General features: G+C 61.3%; 1 protein-coding gene across 1 annotated transcript in view; it reads left to right on the top strand.

Annotated features, from left to right (window-relative positions):
* CASKIN2 (CASK interacting protein 2) overlaps nucleotides 1–19,929 on the top strand; it is a 29,647-nt gene that overhangs the window by 8,937 nt on the left and 781 nt on the right. Inside the window, exons 2-18 of the mRNA XM_086624011.1 lie at nucleotides 9,976–10,027; nucleotides 12,025–12,122; nucleotides 12,230–12,375; nucleotides 12,514–12,609; nucleotides 13,435–13,565; nucleotides 13,786–13,894; nucleotides 14,037–14,145; nucleotides 14,463–14,557; nucleotides 14,639–14,756; nucleotides 15,001–15,183; nucleotides 15,595–15,716; nucleotides 16,191–16,272; nucleotides 16,386–16,480; nucleotides 16,697–16,807; nucleotides 16,922–17,023; nucleotides 17,256–17,394; nucleotides 17,736–19,910. Of these exons, the coding sequence (XP_086480137.1) occupies nucleotides 9,976–10,027; nucleotides 12,025–12,122; nucleotides 12,230–12,375; nucleotides 12,514–12,609; nucleotides 13,435–13,565; nucleotides 13,786–13,894; nucleotides 14,037–14,145; nucleotides 14,463–14,557; nucleotides 14,639–14,756; nucleotides 15,001–15,183; nucleotides 15,595–15,716; nucleotides 16,191–16,272; nucleotides 16,386–16,480; nucleotides 16,697–16,807; nucleotides 16,922–17,023; nucleotides 17,256–17,394; nucleotides 17,736–19,910 (3,963 nt within the window). The remainder of the gene's footprint in view (nucleotides 1–9,975; nucleotides 10,028–12,024; nucleotides 12,123–12,229; nucleotides 12,376–12,513; nucleotides 12,610–13,434; nucleotides 13,566–13,785; nucleotides 13,895–14,036; nucleotides 14,146–14,462; nucleotides 14,558–14,638; nucleotides 14,757–15,000; nucleotides 15,184–15,594; nucleotides 15,717–16,190; nucleotides 16,273–16,385; nucleotides 16,481–16,696; nucleotides 16,808–16,921; nucleotides 17,024–17,255; nucleotides 17,395–17,735; nucleotides 19,911–19,929) is intronic.

The following is a 19,929-nucleotide window of genomic DNA, read 5'->3' as shown; positions in this document are numbered from 1 at the left end:
TGTGGGAAGCCAGCCACGACCTTGGTTTGATCAGGGGCTGGGGATGCTCCCCTGCCTCAGTTTACCTCTGGTGCTAAGGTGGGCCTGCTTTTTAGGGGTTCAGAGGTGTTAATGTGCTGCTCCCCAACCTATTTTCCCTCCCTGTGTGGGAAGCTGCCAACCAGAGCTCAGCCCATGGACTGGGGGTCCTCAGGTCCAGCCTCCCCTTATCCATTGTGGTTGTATTCTGATGCCTTTGACCTTGCTGTATTTCAGCCCTTGTCCCTCCCGCAGTATGTGGGGGGACGGGGCTGCTCCACGTCGTACTTGTCCCCAGCTGGTCCCCGAGCAGCTGCTGGCCAGCACCAGTGCCCAGGCTGGGCGATGGGAGGAACCTGCTGCCCTCCCTGCCAGCCCCAGAGCAGCTGGGACGAGGGGAGTGGGACAGGAACGCGGTGCCTGGAATAACTCGGCAGCCGCCGAGGCCCCCGCAGGGATGGCGAGACGGGCGCGGGGTCCTGGTGTGGGCTCCTGCTTCCACTGCGGGACGGGGAGATGCCTCTCCTGGGACACGCTGTGTCACTGGCTGCTGAGTATGTTTACTGGTGATTGCTGCTTCCACCTGGGCACACACAGGGTGGTGCACAGCACTGCGGTGGTGCAGGTGTCGCGTCCCTCTCCTGTCCCCTGCAGACAGAGTCCCAGGGGAATCCTTCGCTGCCGCAGGTGGGTGAAAACGTCCCGCTCCAGCCAAGGCAAGAGAAAAGTGCCACTGGCCAGCTGCTCAGGAGGATTTTGGTGGCAGTTTCTCCTGCTTCGTGGCATTGCCCGACCAGCCGGAAACCTGGGCGGGGAGCTGGAGGGTCTGACCTGGCTGGCAGTGCCCTCAGGCTGGGCACAGCAAAGCCACGCTGTCCTCCCCAGCCTTGGCAGGGAACGGAGAGAGCAGTGGCCAGTTTGTCTCTCTTAGGCTGCTTGTCCCAGGCCGGAGGGAGCTTGGCCCATGCTTGCTGGGGATGGACCCATCCCTCTCCCCTTGCTACTGGTGGCAACGCGGAGTGGCTGGGCAGTTCCCGCTTGCTTCTGCCAGCAACATTGCTCAGGGGATTGGAGCAGCAAGGAGAGGTGGGTGCCTTCCACACCCTTGCCATTGCTGGAGAGGGGATTTGGAGAAGGATCCCTCCCATCTTTCGTGGCATGGGAGCACGACGCAGCCCCTGCTCTTGCTGTCCCCCAACACAGACGCCACAAATGGCCGCAGTGCCACGGTGGTTGCGGGAGCCGTCGCCCATCCAGCATCCCTTGGGACCAGCACAGAGGGCACGTTTTGGCTCTGTCCGGGAGGGATGGAAACGGTTTGTTCAAGTTGCTTCAGATGGAGCTGGATGGCACATGGTTTGCTGGATGTGGGAAGCGAAGAGCCTCTTCTTTGGGTTTGTTAGTAGGGGATAGAGACAGCAGCCCCCCAGGATGGAAATCCTCAGTTCACAGGGAGAAAAACCCCATCCCCAGGCAGTGTCTGCTCTGTCCCCGCACGGATCAGGCTGTGTGTGTCCTGGGGGACCCCACCAGCATGTCCCTGAGCGGGGCTGGCGGCAGCACCGGCTCGCAGGGTCGGAGTTGAGGAAAGGCATCCGCAAGGTATTTTTAACCACGTGTGACTCCAAACCCCGGCGGTGCAGCCGCCAGCCGCAGTCTGAGGTTAGTCCTCAGCTGCCGATGGTTGTTTGCCCATGGGCTGGTGGCGGGGGGGTGGGCTTTGGGGAAAATTTGGTTCCCGGTCACTGAGGCCTCGGGAAGGAGTGACAGCACTTGAACCATTGACCTTCTGTGTGACCTGGAGCGAACGGCTTCGCCTCCCGGTACCTCCCCTCCCATCCGGTGTGTGCCTTGCCTAGATTAGAGCAGCCAGGGTGGGGACAGCTGCTCTGTCTGCCCCGGCAGCGCCTGCTCCGGGCACACGGCGGCTTCCCCAGGGCCAAAGGAGGAGGATGTCACAGGATTTCCAGCCACCATGTCGCTGTGTGCTTTGAGTACTGGCTCCACTGGCCAGAGCAGCTCCCAGCTGCCATGAGTGGGTACCGGGCTGGTAGTGATGGGGTCAGTGCCGTAGGGCTGTGGCAGCCCAGTCCCTCAGCCTCGGCCTTGCCTTGCTCCTCCGGGAGCTGCATGATTTACTGCAACCATCCAAGCCACAGCGGAGGGCTGGATCATCGTTTCACTCCCTTGAGCTCATGGGGTTTTGCTGGCCGCTCTTGGCTGCTCTAATTTTTATCTGGGGCTCATTGTCTGAACCATGAAATAAATAGCTACGTGCTCCTCTCAAGCATCAAAACCCTTCAGGTGTAGGTGGGTTGCTGCGTCCCTGCCCGCCCTCCCTAATTAACTGTTGCTCAGCAAATCCGCACTTGCTGACCTGCCCTAATCTTCCCGTGCAAGGCGAGCCCTTCGGCTGCTGGCTCCGGCCGCTTGCCTCTCACGTCCTCCGTGAGCCCCTACCATGCTCACAGCCCTGGGCACACGATGGAAGATGGTACCCCGGGAATCGGTGTTTCCCCCGTGCAGGGTTGTTTTCCTCACCAGCTGCTCCCTCCGTGCCCGTGCTCACGCTGCTCTCACCGTCCCCCGCATCCTGCTTCCCCTCTTTCTTCCTCCCATTGACCGTCTGCCGGTCAGATTATTTTTCCCCAGATGCTTCAGTCTGCAATTTTCCCAGGTTGAATCTGCCGGGGTTTGTTCTCCTAATCTCTCTAAGTCCCTTTTGTGTTATTTCTGCCCTCGTCGATCTGTTGAGCATCCTCCACAGATTATATTAATGCACTGTTTGCTTGGCGTCGCATTAACGAGAACACTGAGGGTGTCTGTGGGTGCAGCCCCTTTGCCTGGGGGACACTGGAGCCCGCAGCCCCTTCCCTGGCTCCCAGGAGAACCAGGTGGAACCAGTGTGGAACCAGTTGAACGGGAGCCAAGGGGCATTGCTAGTGCTGGACCAGATGCTCTGCTGGTCCCTGTGTCCTGCAGCCCATGGGTGGCTCTTGGCCCCGTGGCGTGCCCAGCGATGCACCGTGGGCGGAGGCGACCTCATGCTTGGCCACCGGCCCCCGCCGCTATCACCCCATCTCTTCCCGCTCGGGAGGCGTCCTGTCCTTTCGGAAGGATGGGGGAAATGGAAAAGGCTCCACCTCTTCCCTGGGCAAATACAGCTCCTCTGAGTTCATATCCTGGAGAGCGGAATAGCCAGGTCCCAGCAGGGACGGTGACTTCACCTCCCGGTAACACATTTCCCCGGCCAGCTGGGAAAGGAGCACTTGTATCTCTGAAGGAGCCGCCCGGCTTCCCCCACCCAAAGCCTTTCCCAGCTGTTTCCATCCTGGCTGGGGCTGGGGGATGTGATTTCAGCTCTGTGGGGAAGGGGCGTTACCGCTCCCCCTTGTCATGGGAGCTGGGCTGGGGCGCATCGCTTTGGGGTAGGTGGCCAGTGCGAACTCCCACATCATCACGGGGAAGGGGGAAAAGCACCGTTCATCCTTCTGGGGGCCTGAAACTTGGAGCAGGAGCACATTTGGCTTTTGCAAGGGGTGAATCCAGCCCCAAATCACCCTGTAACGCTGTTTCCCCCCCTTTGGCATTTGGTCCCTCCATCCCCTCTGCAGCCACCAAACCTCAGGGGTGAGAGGCAAGAGCTGCACCTTCTTCCCAGCTGCACGGATGGGGACAGGGTTTCCGACTCTGCTTTTCCTTTCATTGTTCTGGGAGCCTTTGCTTTGAACAAGCTGCCTGTTTTTTCCTGCTTTGCTTGGGGGGGAAGCGACAGGGGGAAATTGGGGTCTGGCTGGGGGTGTCGGGGCGGCTGGGCTTGGGGTGAGCAATCGATGTCTGTGCTGTGCAGGGTTGCCATCCCTGCTGCCTCCTGCTGCCGACCTCTTTAAAAAAATTAATTGTTGGGTTTTCCCTGAGATAAAGGCTCCCGGCCTTTCCTAAAGAAGGAAAAAGGCTCCCACTTGACTCTCTGATCGTGCTGCCATGTCCTCAGACCCCCCTTTCTTCACCTGTCCTGGGTCCTCAGCCCAGCCAAGGGAGGAAGGCAGGTGCTTTTGGATCTTTCAGACTCCCAAACTTCATCACTACCCACCATCACATCCGAACACATCGTAGGATGGGAGAGATTGGAGAAGGAGAAGGCACAGATGAGGAGGGAGGCAGAGCTGCTAGAGGAAACTCGGACGTGCTGTTGCCAGAAACAACTTGGTGGCACAGACACCTTGGGCTCTGGGTGGCTGCAAGCCCTAAGAATTGGAGCTCAAGCCAGGGGTAAACGGTGGAGGCTGTTGAGGTTAGAGACAAGGAGTCCGCGTTTTGGTGAGGGGGTGCTCACAGCACAGGGATGCTGTATCCAGCCCTCGGGATGTTGCAAGGAGCCCCCCCAGTTTGGCTCCCAGCGCAGTGCAGGTTGCTGCACCTGGTGGATTTATTCCAGCTGGGCCTGACGTGCCCAAACCAGGAGCAGGGCTGTATGTGATGGCCGTCGTGCAGCCTGTGCAGCATCAAAGCAGGAAGGGCCCTGGCCAGGCCCGGCATATCTGGCACCTGGGTTCAGCAGGTTTCTCAAGGGGTGAAGACACTGATTATTCTCAAGGAGCTGCCAGATGCTGGTGTAGGGAAAGATAAGGGGTTCCCTACCGTGTCACTCTCTCCCATCGCTGCTGTTTGCCATGTGTCAATGGGAATCTGCCTCCCTGATTGCAGCCTCCCCGTCCCTGCCAATTAACCCAGTGGCTTTGCCCCAGTCGGACCCAGCCCGTGGTGCCTGGCTTGGCAGAGGACCTGTTTGTTAGCATTGGTGGGCAGCCCATTTGCAGGGGTGCTGTGAAGCCTCAAACCCCAGCACAGGCCATTTGCGGGTAGGAGAGCATCTGTGGCATTTGGACACCCCTGGTGTTTGGACACGCCTGGCATTTGGATGCAGGGACGGGTGCTCAGCTGGGTATTCCAGGTGGCAGCACTCCAGCAGCCGAATTTGCGCACCTTAACCGCAGGGGAAATAGAGGAGCTGGGCACAGCACTGGGCTCGGCGTTTGGGGTGTGGGCTGGCGGCTGTGGCAGGCAGCTGGGGTCAGGAGCCCTTGGCTCTTGCCCAACCTCTGTCCCAGGCTTGCTGGGTAACTTTGCTTGAGTTTTTTAACGTCCCTGTGGCCAAGCTCCTTCCCTATCAAAGGGGGTGAATCTCTTCCGAACCTATTGGGAAACTGCACCTGAAGCAGCCGGTTTGCCGGGAGAAGTCGGTGTGGGTGGCCACGGCGGACGTGCCTGTGGACAGAGGGACAACAAGGAAGGGTGATTCTGGCGGAAGAACAATGGATGTCACCTCTTTGCGTCTCGATATTAGATGAGACATCGAGTCTCTCCTGAGCTCTGGCAAACCCACCACCTGCCACCCCAGGTCGTTGGCACAGGTTGAGGTGAGACAGGGCAGGTCAGGTGAAGCTGCCACCTCCGCCTCCAGCCCTGGGAGGCTGCCACCACCATCAGAGATGGCTGGTGCTCTGCAGGATCACAGCTGATTAGCTCCTCCAGCTGGTTTATTGGCTTAGTGGTGACAGTCCCCAGGTGGATTTCATTTTCCCAAGAGGGTATGTGCATGTATTGGTGTGTCTAGAGCACAAGGTCCTTCTCCCAGTGCCCAGGGCAGCAGGATGGTGTTCCTGCAGTGCCCGGACAGAGCATCCCTGCGTGCAGGATGCTCACAGCCAGCGGTGCAGGGATGGTCCTAGTGCAGGGGTGCTCGTGGTGCAAGGGTGCTTGTGGCTGGACGTTGAGGGATGCTCATGGTGCAGGGATGCTCAGACCTGCCATGTGGCAATGCTTATGGGACAGGGACACTTGCAGCCGGGGGTGTGGGAATGTGATTTCCCAGGGCAAGGGAAAGGGACAAGGGTCTGTGACACAGGACGAGCGGAGAAGTTTATTTTTTCACGGTGTCTCTGGCAAAGAGGTGGGTCTCCAGTTATAAATCTGTCTGTCCCGCACAGAGATAAAGGCTGGATGGACAAAACCTGGGGCTTCACAGGAAAAGCCCTGCTTTCTGGAGCCTCACTCTCCATGTGAGCCAGAGCAGGAGTCTCCAAGAGGCACTTCTGGGGGGACACGGGATATTTGGCCATTTCCTTCCCCAGCCAAACCCAGATGAGCGTGCGTCGCTCCTTCCCAGCGAGCAGCTCAGTGCTCTGGAGGGATCGTGTCCACATCCCAGCCCTCGAAGCGAAGCCCAAGGGTGTCCCTGCAGGGACGAGGTCTCTGGTAAAGGGCATAGGGTGACACAGGGTGCCTGGTGTGCTGGTAGAGGGACTGCCAGCCGAGCTGGAGGGGGGCACACCTGGCTCCATGTAGCCAGCACAGCTGGCGCTGGGCAAGCGCCCCATGGGGGTAAATATGTTTTTTTGCCGGGCTGGCTGCCAGCAGCGCAGGTGAGGCGCCTGCCCTGGCTGGCTGCTCCTCAGGAGTCCCCTGCACCCCACAGAGAGCTCGGCCCAGCCTGGCATCCCTGCTGTGGGTGTGCAGCCAAGCCCTGTGGGGGAAACTGAGGCACAGGGCACAGCACGCCAGAGGGGGCTGCTTGGCTGGGGGAGCTGGTTGGAAATGCACCGTGCGGGGCTGCACCATCCATCCCCCCACCAGCAAGGGTCCCAAAGGCCGAGGGCCAGCACTTTGCCCCCAGCCGGGGCCGGAGCCGGAGCGTGCCGTGGACAAGGCTCTCAGCCCCGTCTGGCGAGCAGGCGGCCCTACATTTGTAAGCAATTTGCCGGAGTGCTCCGGAGGTGCTTCCCGCCTGCCGCTTGGCAGCCAGACGCCGCACAGAAGCTCGCTGGCTCCCTCGAGGCCTTGCTCAACCCCAGCCCTGCGCTGCCGAGCCCCGTCCTGCCTGGGCAGGCACCGGCAAACGCGCCGGAGCCGGGAACTGAGCGGGGTGGGGGCCCGGTGGGACCCCTTGGGGGGGTTGTGTTGGGGAGTGGGGCCGAGCAGGGGGGGGACCCATGGCCAGAGTTAACCCTTGGGGTGTACAAAGCTGTGATTTCTTCTGGAAAATCTTCATTTTGGGACTTCTTGCATTTCAGTGCCAAGTCTGTGTTTTTCTGGGTTCATTCTCCCGGGATGTGAGTGTGCTCCTGGCGGGGAGTGGGGGGTGTGGATCAGGCCCATGGTGGCTCCCGCCCCAGTGCAAACCCTGAGGGGGTAACGATGTGGCTGGGAAGGGTCCGGCCACCCCATCCCAGTGCCGTGGCTGGATTGGCCCTGACCCCACAGCCGTTTCCCAGCTCTGCTCTGTGATCTCCCAGCCAGAGCTGTGCCTCCAAACCAGCCGGTCTGGGAGGGCTGTGGGGTTGGGAACAGCTCAGCCGGCCTCTGCTGAGCCCCAAAATGTTGGAGTGGGAAAGGTCAGGGAGCCTGGAGCTGCTGGGTCACTGACAGGGAGAGACGGAGCTGAAGAAATGGGGAAAAAACTGGGGCATCAGTCATAAGGAGCACAAGGATGGTACACGGAAGAGCCCCACAGAGGATGCTGCTCTTGGCTCCACTTTTTGGGATGTGCTGCTTCCCCAGCTGCCCACGCTGTGTCCACGTGGTCCTGCTCCATGTCCTGACCTTGCTTCGCTGCTGGAGCAGGGAACTAATTTAAGGAATGTTGCTTGAGAAGAGGAGCAAAGACACAGGCATTTTGCCGTGCAGATGCTGACAGCTGCCTCCCGGGACACCCACCACATCCCAGCCCTGCTCATTGGATCCCACCAGCCAGCCCGGTCCCCTCGCAGGAGGGAATTTGGGATGGGGTTTTGGGGTGAGCTCTCTCTCTGCATGTAGTGGGCACTGCTCAACTCCCGGACCAGCCCCCAGGGCTGTGGGATGTTTCTGCATCTTTCGGATGCGCTTGTGCTCAGTGGGCATCTCCATCCAGCCCTTCTCTTCCCAGCATTGCCCACCTGGCTCCGCTCTGCCGCCCAGCTTGTGTGGTTTGGGATCTGCCACTCCTGCCTGTGGTGAGGATCCTGCATCCTCCTCCTCCTCCCCACCCTTTCTAAGCAGCGAACCCCCCCAGCAATTTTCAGCTGCAGCTGATGGGAGCTGACCCACATCGGCCTTCGGTTCCCACCACATGGAGCATCCTTTAAAAATACCGATTTATGAACCCCAATTAAAAGGCAGAGGGGCTGGGAGAGGCGATGGCTTCATGGGCATTGCCCACGGCTTAGTGGATCCCTTTGCTTAGTTTTAATTTTATCTTGATCGCATCCTTTGGCAGTGCCCCAGCAGCGAATGCTGCCCAGCCCTTCCTGCTCCCCACCTGCACGATCCATCCCAAGACTTTCGGAGGGGCAGGATGAGGCCTTTGCCCACCGCGACCGACCCCATTCCTGGCTCTGCCGTACACCCCAAGTGTGCTCCTGGCTCCATGAAAGAGGCCCTGCAGCACTCAGTGGTTAAGGTCACTCCCTGACGGGGATCAGAAGTGGCTGGTTCACAAGTCAAACATTACTTTTTTCTGGCCAGCGGGGCCAAGGGAAGCGGCTTTTCCTTGATGAATGCTTCACAGCCTGGGCTCTTGGCGATACGGGGCTGGAAGGGCAAGGCAGGAGCTCTGCTGAGCGATGCCTTTGGGAGCTGGTTCCTTTGGGAAGGGCTTTCGGGTCGGTAGAGCTGCTCGATGCTGCTCTGAAGACAAACAGTCCCTGGAAGAGGTAATAATTAGGGTGATCCCATCCTGATCTCCTCAGCTGTGGCGAGGAGTCACGAGTCCTTCACCAGCAGCCACTCCAAGCCCATTTTGTGTTAATTAGGTTGTTTACAAAACACTGTAAATTGCAGTAATGAACACACCATTCCTTGGTTTCCTTTAATTATCCATTTGCATGATGAATGAGCTGGTCCCCTCTTCAACTCTCCCTTCTGGCAGAGGGGCCACTCAGCAGAGTATGGTTTTGGGTGGGATCTGCCACGTGAGGTGGGCAGAGACCTTGGGAGAGAAGGGAATGGAGGAGGAGAGGGGGCTGCAGCCCTGGAGATGTGCCCAACTGTGAGGGAGGGGGCTCCTTCCCCAGGGCCCCACCACATTTCAGTGGGGTTTGAGAAGCTGTTTCACCCCAGCTCTCGGACTTTGATTTTTCCATAGGAAACAGCACTGAAACTTTTCAAAGCATTTAATCCTCCCCAGCTCAGCGATGGGGCTGCCTGGGAAGGCAGAGGAGGAGCGGCGGCATTTCTTGCCCCCCGCATACCTTCCCCTTTCTTTCCCTTTTGACTTAGCGGATGAATTCCAGAGATGTTAATCCGCTCTCAACCCCTCAGTGGAGAATAAAACGTCCTCTCTGTGTGGGAGGAAGGAATTCATTCGCATTAATTGCGGGATGGAGCGGGGAGCTGAGGGCATGCGTGAGGCTGTGCCGAGGGTGGGGTGAGCATCCTCCGACACTCCGTGGTCCCTGAAGGGGAGGGGGGACGGGGATATCCGAGGTGGCACAATCATCACATTCATGGCCAGAGGCTTCAGCCTCAGCCTTAGCCGTAAAAATGCCAACCATGTGGTCTGTGGGCCAGGCCTCGGCGGCAGCGGCGGACACAGAGAGCGAGTGGGGGGTGAAACAGCCCCGCTCAGCAGTTTCAGGGTGTTGCTGCCTATAAAGGGGAGGAAAGCACCGTCCCGCTGAGCCGGGGTGACAGGAGCTGCGGGGTCCGACCCATCCCGGGGGCGCGCAGAGATGGGGCAGGAGGAACGGAGGGAGGAAAGGGTCTGAGCTCGAGCTGGGTCAGCCTGTTGAGGGTTCGTGGAGGTGAACATGGAGTGAGTAGAGAAGAGCGGAGAGGCTGCCGGGATGGGCCAGGCGCTGTTCTGCGCGCTGGGAGGTCAGTGTGGCTGTGGGATGGGTTTCACAGGGAGTCCCGGGGGCCGTGTGGGGCGGTGGGGTTTCTGCCTCCTGTCTTGACCTTTACCTCTTCTCTCTGCAGAGCTCCTGGGATCTGCCAAGCGCCTGAACGTGAACTACCAGGATGCAGATGGGTGAGTGCTCCCCGGGTAGGGTGCTGGGTGCTGCTGCCACCAGTGCAGGTGGGCTTGCTCTCCCCAATATCCAGTTGGTTCTGCAGCTCCGGGTATCGTAAAGCTTTCGAGGGTAGCTGCTGAGCCCTGGGGAACACAGCAGCATCCCGAGAGGGTGCCACATCCTGAAATCAGGGCAAGCCCTGCAGAGGCAGACCCAATACCTGCCCAGATCTGAACTGAGGGCTGTGCTCAATCCATCCTGAAAAATCTCTGAAAGCTTTTCTGCATCCCGCTCTGTAGGGCTGGGGGTGAGACGGGATCGCAGCGTGTCCAGCTGGTGCCCCGTGTCCCAAGTGCTGGTTGAAGCACGGAGGAGCACTCGGCCGGCCATGGCGCCTGCACGTGTTTGTGTCTGTGTTTAATATCCCAAGAGCAAAATCCCTTCGTTTGGGGGGAGTTAGAGAAAGAAAAGATGAGGTTACCAAGTGACCACAACATATTCGTGTAGCTCATCAATTCCAAAATCCAAGCACTTAATAAGCTGGGTACTGAGAGTTAATGAAACCACAAAGGCCTATAAAATAAATAAGCATGTTATTCTTACTGAATTAACTCTGACCCAGGAGTTATTAGCATTGTTTTATGTAGTGTTGTTTTACCTAATTTCTACATGTTTTCTTTTCGAGGACTCTGTAGGAGGAGGTGTCCGTGATGAGTCCTAACAGGCCAGTGGGGGGTTGGAAATGTGCAGGATGGGTCTGTCTTAAAATAATACCGTGCAGATGGAGCTTAATAGAAAAAAAAAAGTAATAATAGAAGCAACGATCTGATTCTGATAAGGCACAGGGCTTGTGCTTGGGCAGCTCCAGGAGGGCTGCTGATGGGAACGTGGGGAAAGGGTCCGTTCTGTTCCCTGTCAGAGGGACACGTGCAGCGTTCAGGCTGTTCACAGCGCAGGCAGCACGATGGGTTCACTGGGGCACGGGAAGGGGACAGCGGGGAGGAGAGACCCCTGCCCGGGCACAGCAGCATGCAGCCTCCCAGGAGAGCGGTGCCGCTGGTGGTGACCGTGGCGAGGCATCGCCTTGCTCGCGGCTTGGAGATGGGGTGGGCGAGCGTGGGCTTGTGCGGCTGCCCCAGGGCAGGGCTGGCCCTGAAGGGTTGACTCCAGGGGGTTTTGTGCCCTCCGCATTCCCGTTTTGAGGAAGAGGTTTTGACATGGGCTCAGGGACATGATGGCTGCATTGAAGGAGGGAGCAGTGTCCCTCCTGTGATGCCCAGAGACCATGCGCAGGGATTTGGAGGTGCCCTGGGACAATGGGTTGGAAGGAGAGCCATGCCGGCTGAGTTTTGTCCCCAGCACAGGGCTGGGATGCTGCTGGGCCAGCGCTGTCTGGAGCCCCCCATGCCCTTTGGAGCAGCCCGCGGGCTAATCCCTGGCGGCACAGATACCCCTCGCTCGGCCGTGGCCCTTCACGTGACAGCACGGGGGGAGCGCCGGGCAGACAGGCCCCTTTCACAGCCCTGAGACACAGGGCTCTTTCATTACCAGCGGCCTCCCACGCTGTGCCGTGGGCTCCCAGCATCCCTGCTGGCACGGGGAGGGGGTGGCTGGTGGAGGGGCCAGGAGTAGCCGCAGGGCCAGTGCGTTTGCTGGGTGCTGTGAGCGGCGCGGCTCCGGGCTGCCTGGCTGCATCACGGAGCGGGCAGACACATCTCTCTCCATCCTGCCTGCCTGTCCCCCATGCAGGGCAGGGGGCTGAGGGACCCCTCCCTGGGGTCTTGGGATGCACAGGGGCCCTGAATCTCTTGCTGAGCCCTGAGGCACGAACAGCACGGAGAGATTTACCTCTGTGATGGGGAAACTGAGGCACTGGGGGCTGGGAGTCAGGAGGGACGTAGCCATGTGCAGCCAGTGACCATCCCAGCCCTTGACCTGTGCCCCTGTGCAGGTGGGGGCTGTAGGGACAGCACGGCAGGGTCTGGGGCCAGCTGAGCCCTTCCTTGTGTCGCAGGTTCTCGGCGCTGCACCACGCGGCCCTGGGTGGCAGCCTGGACCTCATCTCGCTGCTGCTGGAGGCACAGGCCACCGTCGACATCAAGGACAGCAACGGTAAGGGGTGACTCCCCACCACGGCTCCATGCCTCCGGCAGCCAGCTCAGCCCTCTGAGCGAGACCAGGGGCTGCACCCAGCCATGCTGAGCCCCGTTCCCCCACAGGGATGCGTCCCCTGCACTACGCAGCCTGGCAGGGCCGCGTGGAGCCGGTGCGGCTGCTGCTGCGTGCCGCTGCCTCCGTCAACATGGCCTCGCTGGACGGACAGATCCCGCTGCACCTCTCGGCGCAGTACGGCCACTACGAGGTGGTAAGTGAGAAACCCACGCACCCACCCCGGGTCTCTCTGGGGGTGCGTGGGTGGAGTTGAACCCCATCGTGCCAGGCAGGAGGGAGGCAGGGGCACGGGGTGATGCTGAGCCCCCTGTACCACATTGCTCCCCTGCAGTCGGAGATGCTGCTTCAGCACCAGTCCAACCCCTGCCTCATCAACAAGGCGAAGAAAACCCCCCTGGACCTGGCCTGCGAGTTCGGGCGGCTGAAGGTGAGCGCTGCGGGGCTCTGCCCGGCACTGGGTACTTCTCTGGGGTGGCTCTGCAGCCGACTGGCTCCTCTGGGAGCAAAGCCCTGGCTCTGGCCACGACCACTCTCCTTCCACCAGAGCCTCCGAGCCCAGCAGGCAGCACCTGCCTCCTCCAGCCACCAGGCAAGGCCAGATCCTGAGCCCGGGAGCTGCAGGTTTTGCTCCTGACCTCGCGGCAGGGCAGCATCAGGCTGGGAGAGAAGCCAGGAGTCCTCGCTCCCGCTTCCCCCAGCCTTCCCCCCCCCGCCTCCCCAGCTTTGCTCCCGTTTAAGCACAGATAGGCTGAGCTGGCTAATCCCCGCAAGCCCTGAGCGCTTGGCTGCTCCTGGGGTTGGGGCTGCCCCCTGCCCCGGGAGACCCCGGCCCAGGCAGCGCCGCGGGGCTGGGTAGGAGCACAGCCAGCCAGACCATCTCATGCCCCACCGGGGAGGGGACCAGGGGGATATTTCCATTTTTGGAGTATCTATAATGTCTGCAGCTATAAACAGGGCAGTAAAAATAACTCCTCTGGGCTGCCCTGAGACACTGAGAATTGCGCTGGGCTTGGAGAGACTGAAGCTTTTTAGGGCTTGGTCTGAAAAGCCCGATTATGGGAAGACTATTTCAGGCTCCTGTGACCTTTTACAGCCCCTCGTGACAATGTGGCCCCACCAAGCACTGGCCAGCTCCGGCCGAGCCCTGGGGCTGTGGATAGAGGGGGGCAGCAGGATGGGGAGCAGAGGACTGTTCTCTCGCTGGGAGGGTGCAGGCAGGGGTACCTGACCCCCAGTACTCACCCCTGTGCAGGTGGCCCAGCTGCTGCTGAACAGCCATCTGTGCGTCGCCCTTCTGGAGGGACAGTCCAAGGACGCGACTGACCCGAACTACACCACCCCTCTGCACCTGGCAGCCAAGAACGGGCACAAGGAGATCATCAGGTAACCCCCCACCAGCCCTGGGCACTACCCTGTCCCAAAAAACCCCATCATGGCTTCAGTCCCACTTCCTCCTAAACCCAGCTCCCCACTGCGGGCTTCGGTCCCTTGTCCCCAAAGCCTCAGCAGTGCAAGGAGTTGTCCCCTTCCCATGGTGGAGCAGCTGAGCGCTGGCCCTGATGTCTGTGTCCTCCTGTTCATGCCTCTCCCTCTGTCCTACCAGGCAGCTCCTGAAGGCCGGGATCGAGATCAACAAGCAGACAAAGACAGGCACAGCCCTGCACGAGGCCGCGCTCTACGGCAAAACGGAGGTGGTGCGGTTGCTGCTGGAGGTGAGTGCGGTGGGGACAGGGCTGCCTGAGGGAGCAAGCCCCTGGGGCTCAGCCATCACCCCCTTCCCCTCAGTCCCCCTGTCCCCTGTGGGTCCAGTGGCAGCTGCGGGGTCTGACCCTCACCACGTCCCCTCCTGGGCAGGGCGGCGTCGACGTGAACATTAGGAACACCTACAACCAGACAGCACTGGACATCGTGAACCAGTTCACCACCTCGCACGCCAGCAAGGACATAAAGCAGCTGCTGAGAGGTGAGGTGGGGCCAGCACGTAGCTGGGCGCTGCCTGGCACCGAGAGGGGCTTCTTCCCCATGGGACCTGCCTGCGGCTCCCAACGCTCCTCCTGAATGTCCTAAACCTGCTTGGCTGCGAGCGTCAGCATCCCAGTCCCATCAGGCATGCCCCGTCCTCTATGTGGGCAATGTCCAGAGATCGAGTCCTTCCTGCAGCATTAATGTTCTCTTCTCCCCTCTCCTCGCTCTTGTTTTCTCCCTCTGCCTCTCCTGAACCACTCTCTTTCCCCACTGCGCTCTGGCACCTTCTTTCTTCCCTCTGTCCCTTGTCTTCAGAGGCATCAGGAATCTTGAAGGTCCGAGCTTTGAAGGATTTTTGGAACCTCCATGACCCGACTGCTCTCAATGTCCGGGCAGGAGATGTCATCACGGTGAGGCTGCTCCCTGCTCCCCGTCCCCTTGTCCCGCCATGGCCCCAGGTACCAACCCCATCCCTCTTACCCCCGTGGCAGGTCTTGGAGCAGCATCCGGACGGGCGATGGAAGGGGCACATCCACGACACTCAGAAAGGCACCGATCGGGTTGGGTACTTTCCCCCCTCCATCGCTGAAGTCATCAGCAAGCGAACAGGTCAGTGGCTGTCCTGAGTGTGCCGGGGACAGTCCCCTGTGTGAAACCATCCCGGCCTTCCAAGCGCTTCCTGTAGGACAGGTCTCCACAGCCCTGGCTAGCTAGGGGGGAAGAGAAGGACTGGGGTGGGCACAGGGGGCTGCGCCACCGGTGAGGTGGTAATTTGGGGGTCGAGGCTCAGGTATTCCCCCCGCCCTGCCTCCCGCATGAGCTCTGACCACGCGTGTTTTGTCTTTGAATGCAGGCACGGTTGTCCCCCGCGTGGCGCCCGCGCACCAGCGCCAGGGTCCCCCCGGGGCTGTCCCGGCCCCCCCCGGCGGGCTGCAGCATCTCCCCGACGAGTGTCCTCACCAGGCAGCCCCGAGCGTCCCAGCAGCCTATGGCCACCTCGCCCTAACCCGGACGGCCCCGGGCCCTGACAGCTCAGGTCAGGGGTGCAGCTGGGGAGGGCAAGAGCCTGGGGACCTTCCCCTGTCCCCAGCCCTGCCGATGCAGGGGGACACAGGGGGAGAGTCTCCTTCCACCTGCTGGTGGGGAAACAGCCAGACGAGAGGGAGCAGCTGTAGGGAAAGGGAGATCACGGGAGCCCATAGAGCAGCCCCTTCTGTCCCCATGTCCCTTTCGTGTCCCTTGCCAGCCTGGCTCACCCTGTCTGTGCCATGCATGCTGGGAGGTGGGAGGGACCGATGGATGGTCTGTGGCCGGAGGGATCTAGTGGGAGGCTGGTTTTTACTGGTATTGCTGTGTTGGCACATGGGTCCCTGCCAGGGACCTCTGTGCCCTGTGTCAGCCCCGATCCCGGGGCGCTGCTGACGGCCTCCCCGCCTGCCCTGAGCAGCAGGAGACAGGAACAGCGTGGGCAGCGAGGGCAGCATCGGCAGCATCCGCAGTGCTGGCAGCGGCCAGAGCACCGAGGGCACCAACGGGCAGAGCACCAGCATCCTCATTGAGAACGCCAGGGTAGGTTCCAGCCCCTGCTCCCCCCATGCTGCCCCCCTGGCTTTCCCCAGGGTGGCTGGGGCTGCCAGTGGAGTCCCAGCACCTTTCCTGTCGCCCCCTGCACCTCCTAGTGAAGGAGGGGCTGCAGGAGCTGAGCATCCTCCACCAAACACATTCACTGCTGGGACTCAGTGGGGAGATGCTCCTGGGGGGTCCGTGGTTGTCCCCCGCAGGACAGTTGGCCCTTTCAAGTGCAGCTGGAGACTGTGGTTGGTAGCACACAGCATCTCCACCGTGTCCTGTGTCACTTGAGAGGATAAAAAGGGCCCTGGGACAAATCCTGCCCAGATCTCTTGTGAGGAGCCAGCCCTTCACTAGGTGAAGCTGTGCCTGGGGACCCCTGCCCCACTCTTAGGGGTGTGAGGCAGACCCTGGCACCCACCCAGGGGGATGGGGAGGGAGGTTCCTCCTCCACTCACTCCTCCTCTCCCCCAGCCACTGCCCTCCACCGGTGACGACCTCCAGCAACACCTTTTGGGATTGGAGCCACGCAATGGGCAGTTGACCCCCACGGCAGGTGAGGGATGTCCCAGCTCTGTGGGCCCTTAGGGACAGCTGTGTCCCCCTGCCCTGGGGGCTACTTGCTGCCCAAGTGCCCCCGTGATGGTTCTCCTGTCTCCTCTCTGCCAGGGCCACAGGGCCACCAGACCTCAGGCAGCTGCCCCTCTGGGGACAGGGTCTTCTCCCACCAGTTCTTGCGGCCTGAGCAGCTCCTCGAGGGGAAGGTAACTGGGCCAACTGGGGACCTGGCGGGTGGGCCACATTTGGGGCTTTCAGCCCAGCTCTCACTGCACTGGGGACACAGGGGACTGGGTCTTGAGGACACTGGGGACAGGCAGGTCTTGCCCAAGGAGGTCCTGTCATCTTGCTTGGAGCAGCCAGGTCCTTCCAGCCCCTGGAGCCACTGTCACAGGCTGTTCTTTGCTCCATTCTCTCCCCAGGATGCAGAAGCGATTTACAATTGGCTGAGTGAGTTCCAGCTGGAGTCGTACACCGCCAACTTCCTCAACGCTGGCTACGACGTCCCCACCATCAGCCGCATGACCCCAGAGGTAAGGCAGGTCCTTCCCCCTCAGCCAGCACCCCCCAAGCTGCGGGCAGTGGATACCCACTGCCCCGCGCTCCCTGTGCCGCTGCTGACCGCAGCCCCACTCCGCTCGCGTTAGGATCTGACGGCCATCGGTGTGACCAAGCCAGGCCACAGGAAGAAGATCTCCACCGAGATCGGGCAGCTCAGCATTGCCGAGTGGCTGCCCAACTACATCCCGGTGAGTCCCCGGCACCGGGGCTTCGGTCCGGCACCCTCTTTTCCCCAGGTCTTTTCTCAGAGCTGCCTTCCCCCAGGACAGGATGGGGTGGGGGTCTGTAAGTAAACACATGCTGCAACGGTCTGTGTTCGTGCAGCCAGAGAGACCCCAGAAATGCAGGGGCAGAGAGGAGATGGATGAAGATGCTGCCCGTGCCTCAGTGCTCACGGCAGTGTCTCCGTGCTCTTCGCAGGCTGACCTCATGGACTGGCTCAGTGCCATCGGGTTGCCCCAGTACCACAAAAAGCTGGTGAACAACGGCTACGACTCCATCACCATCGTGACAGACCTGACTTGGGAGGATCTGCAAGAGATTGGCATCAACAAGCTGGGTGAGTTCCTGCCACCATGCTGGGGTGGCCCAGGGCAGCCAAGTTTCCCACCCAGGTCCCCACGCCCCATTCTCTCTCAGGCTGGGAGGTGCAGGCATGTCCTGAGCACCTGGAAAGGGCAGTTCATGGCTGTCCCTAAGGACTCCCCTTGGCAGGCTGGTGCTGAGCTGAGCCAGGTGGGCACTGGCCGTAGTTTGTCTCCTCCCATAGGCAGGGTTTGGAAAACCCCGAGGTCTTTGCCTCGGCTGGTGACGTGACCATGACTCTTCTTGGCCAGGAAACAAAGGCCTCAGGGGCCAGAGCTGACCTAACACCTCTTTCCTGTTGCAACCTTCCCACAGGTCACCAGAAGAAGATCATGTTGGCCGTCAAGAAGCTCAGAGACCTCCGCAAAAGCCTCAACCAAGCAGAAGCAACTCTGGCAAGACGCAAAATCCCTGGTGCCCTGGACATTGTCACCATCGAGTCACTGGAGAATGGGGAGTGCCAGTCCCCACACACCCCCAAAATGACAACTTTCCAGGACAGTGAGCTGAGCTACGAGCTCCAGACAGCCATGTCCAACAGCTGCCATGAGACACTTGGCATCAAGAGCAGCCAGGGGATGTCACGGAGCCAGGAGAGCATTGGGGTGCGGTCCCGGGGCTCGGGGCACTCTCAGGACAACGTGCTGTCCCGGCGCCTCTCCAGCCCCTCGCAGGAGAGCCTGGGCAGTGGGGAGAGCAGCAGCAGCAGCGGGCAGTCCTGCACGCCGCCCCGCAGCAAGGAGAGCCCGGCCAGCCTGCCGGGACGGCCCAGCCCCGAGCCCTGCGGGAAGCTCATCTCCCCGGAGGGGCTGAACGGCTACGCCAACGGCGGCGGGGGCAGCCCTCTCAAGGAGAGGAACCTGCCCGAAGGCACGGATCAGTACGCCCGGCCGGTGGCCCAGAAAGGTGCCGGGACACCGACTGTCACTCCCTGTACCCCTCCCCAGACCTCCAGCAAGGCGACGGCCCCGTACGTCTTCATGTACCCGCACGTCTCCTTGAAATCCCCAACGTCCCCTTCCCTCCTGGGAGCGGAGCAGCCCAAAGCTCTGGTGCATCCATATCCCGCCATCTCCCCCGGGCAGAAGAGCAGCCTGCAGACGTCAGCCCAAAAAGCTTTCTCCTACCTGCACAGCCAGTGCGGCCCCGCAGAGCCACCCGCCGCGCCGCCCGCAGCCGGGGCGGCCCCAGGTGCCTGGCAAGCCGAGGAGCAGCACAATGGGGGCGAAGGCTTCAAGTACAAGAAGCGTTCGCACAGCCTGAACCGCTATGCGCTGTCGGACGGGGAGCACGAGGAGGAGGAGGGGGTGCCCACCAGCACCCTGGGCTCCTACGCCACCCTGACACGGCGGCCGGGCCGCAGCCAGATGCCACGCGCCTGCCTGCAGCCGGATGCCAAGGTGACCCGCAGCCAGTCCTTCGCCATCCGCGCCAAGCGCAAGGGCCCTCCGCCGCCGCCTCCCAAGCGCCTCAGCTCCGTCTCCAGCGCCCTCGCTGCCGAGCCAGACGGTGAGCAGCCCCCTGACCCTGAGCGGCAGCCCGCCGCCCCCCAGGACGCAGCTGGCACGGATGTCAGCTCCAGTGACGCTGGCCCCGGCCGCACAGTGAGGAGCCTGGCAGCTGCGCTGGAGGGGACGCCGGGGGTGAGTCTGCCCAAGCCCCTCCTGGCACCAAAACCGCCGCACTTGGCTCAGGACTGTCCCTCCAAAGCAGATGTGGTTGATGAGTCCTGCGATGGTGGCGACACCGGCAGCACCGTGCTTTCCGACGCTGGCAGGGACCCCTTTGAGAGCAGCAAACCGCGGAGACGGACATTCAGCGAGCCCAGCGCTCCCATGACGGAGGCTGCGCAGGGTGGGCGGGAGGATGCCTGCTCGGACACGGAGGAGGAGGCCAAGCCAGGGGTCTCCTCCTCATCCTCCCAGAACAGCTCCAGTGAGTGCATCCCCTTCGCAGAAGAAGGCAACTTAACCATCAAACAGCGGCCAAAGCCCACTGGGCACGCCAAGGCTGACACAGCCACGACGGACGCAGAGCCCAGTTCCCAGCCCGCGGAGCCCCCCTGCTGTGCTGGGAAGGAGCCGGCGGTGCCCGCGGCGGCCAAGGAGCCACCCGTGCTGGAGTTCAACCTCACCGAGTCAGACACGGTGAAGCGCCGGCCCCGCTTCAAGGAGCGGGAGCCACTGCAAGCGGTGCTGAAGGCGTTCAGCATGGCAGGGCCGGCCGAGGCGGGGGGCAGCCCTGCACCCCAGTACGCCCAGGCGCAAGCAGTGAGCATCGCGGGCCCTGCCGTGCCAGCAGCGGCACTGGCACCGCGCACTGGGCTGGCCGGGGATACCTTTGACGATGACAGTGTAGAGTTCAGGATTGCCGAGATAGAGAAAAGCATCTTGTCGCTGGAGCAGGGGATCAAGAAGGCACCGAGTCCCACCAAAGCTGCCAGCCCCTCGGAGCTGCTCGGCACTGCTGTGGTGAGGACACCCACTCCAGGTACATGGGCTTGCAGGGG

The sequence above is a fragment of the Tauraco erythrolophus genome, chromosome 20 (genome assembly GCF_009769465.1).
Source record: "Tauraco erythrolophus isolate bTauEry1 chromosome 20, bTauEry1.pri, whole genome shotgun sequence".
Classification (NCBI taxonomy): domain Eukaryota; kingdom Metazoa; phylum Chordata; class Aves; order Musophagiformes; family Musophagidae; genus Tauraco; species Tauraco erythrolophus.
This window is presented reverse-complemented; position numbering and strand designations above follow the sequence as displayed.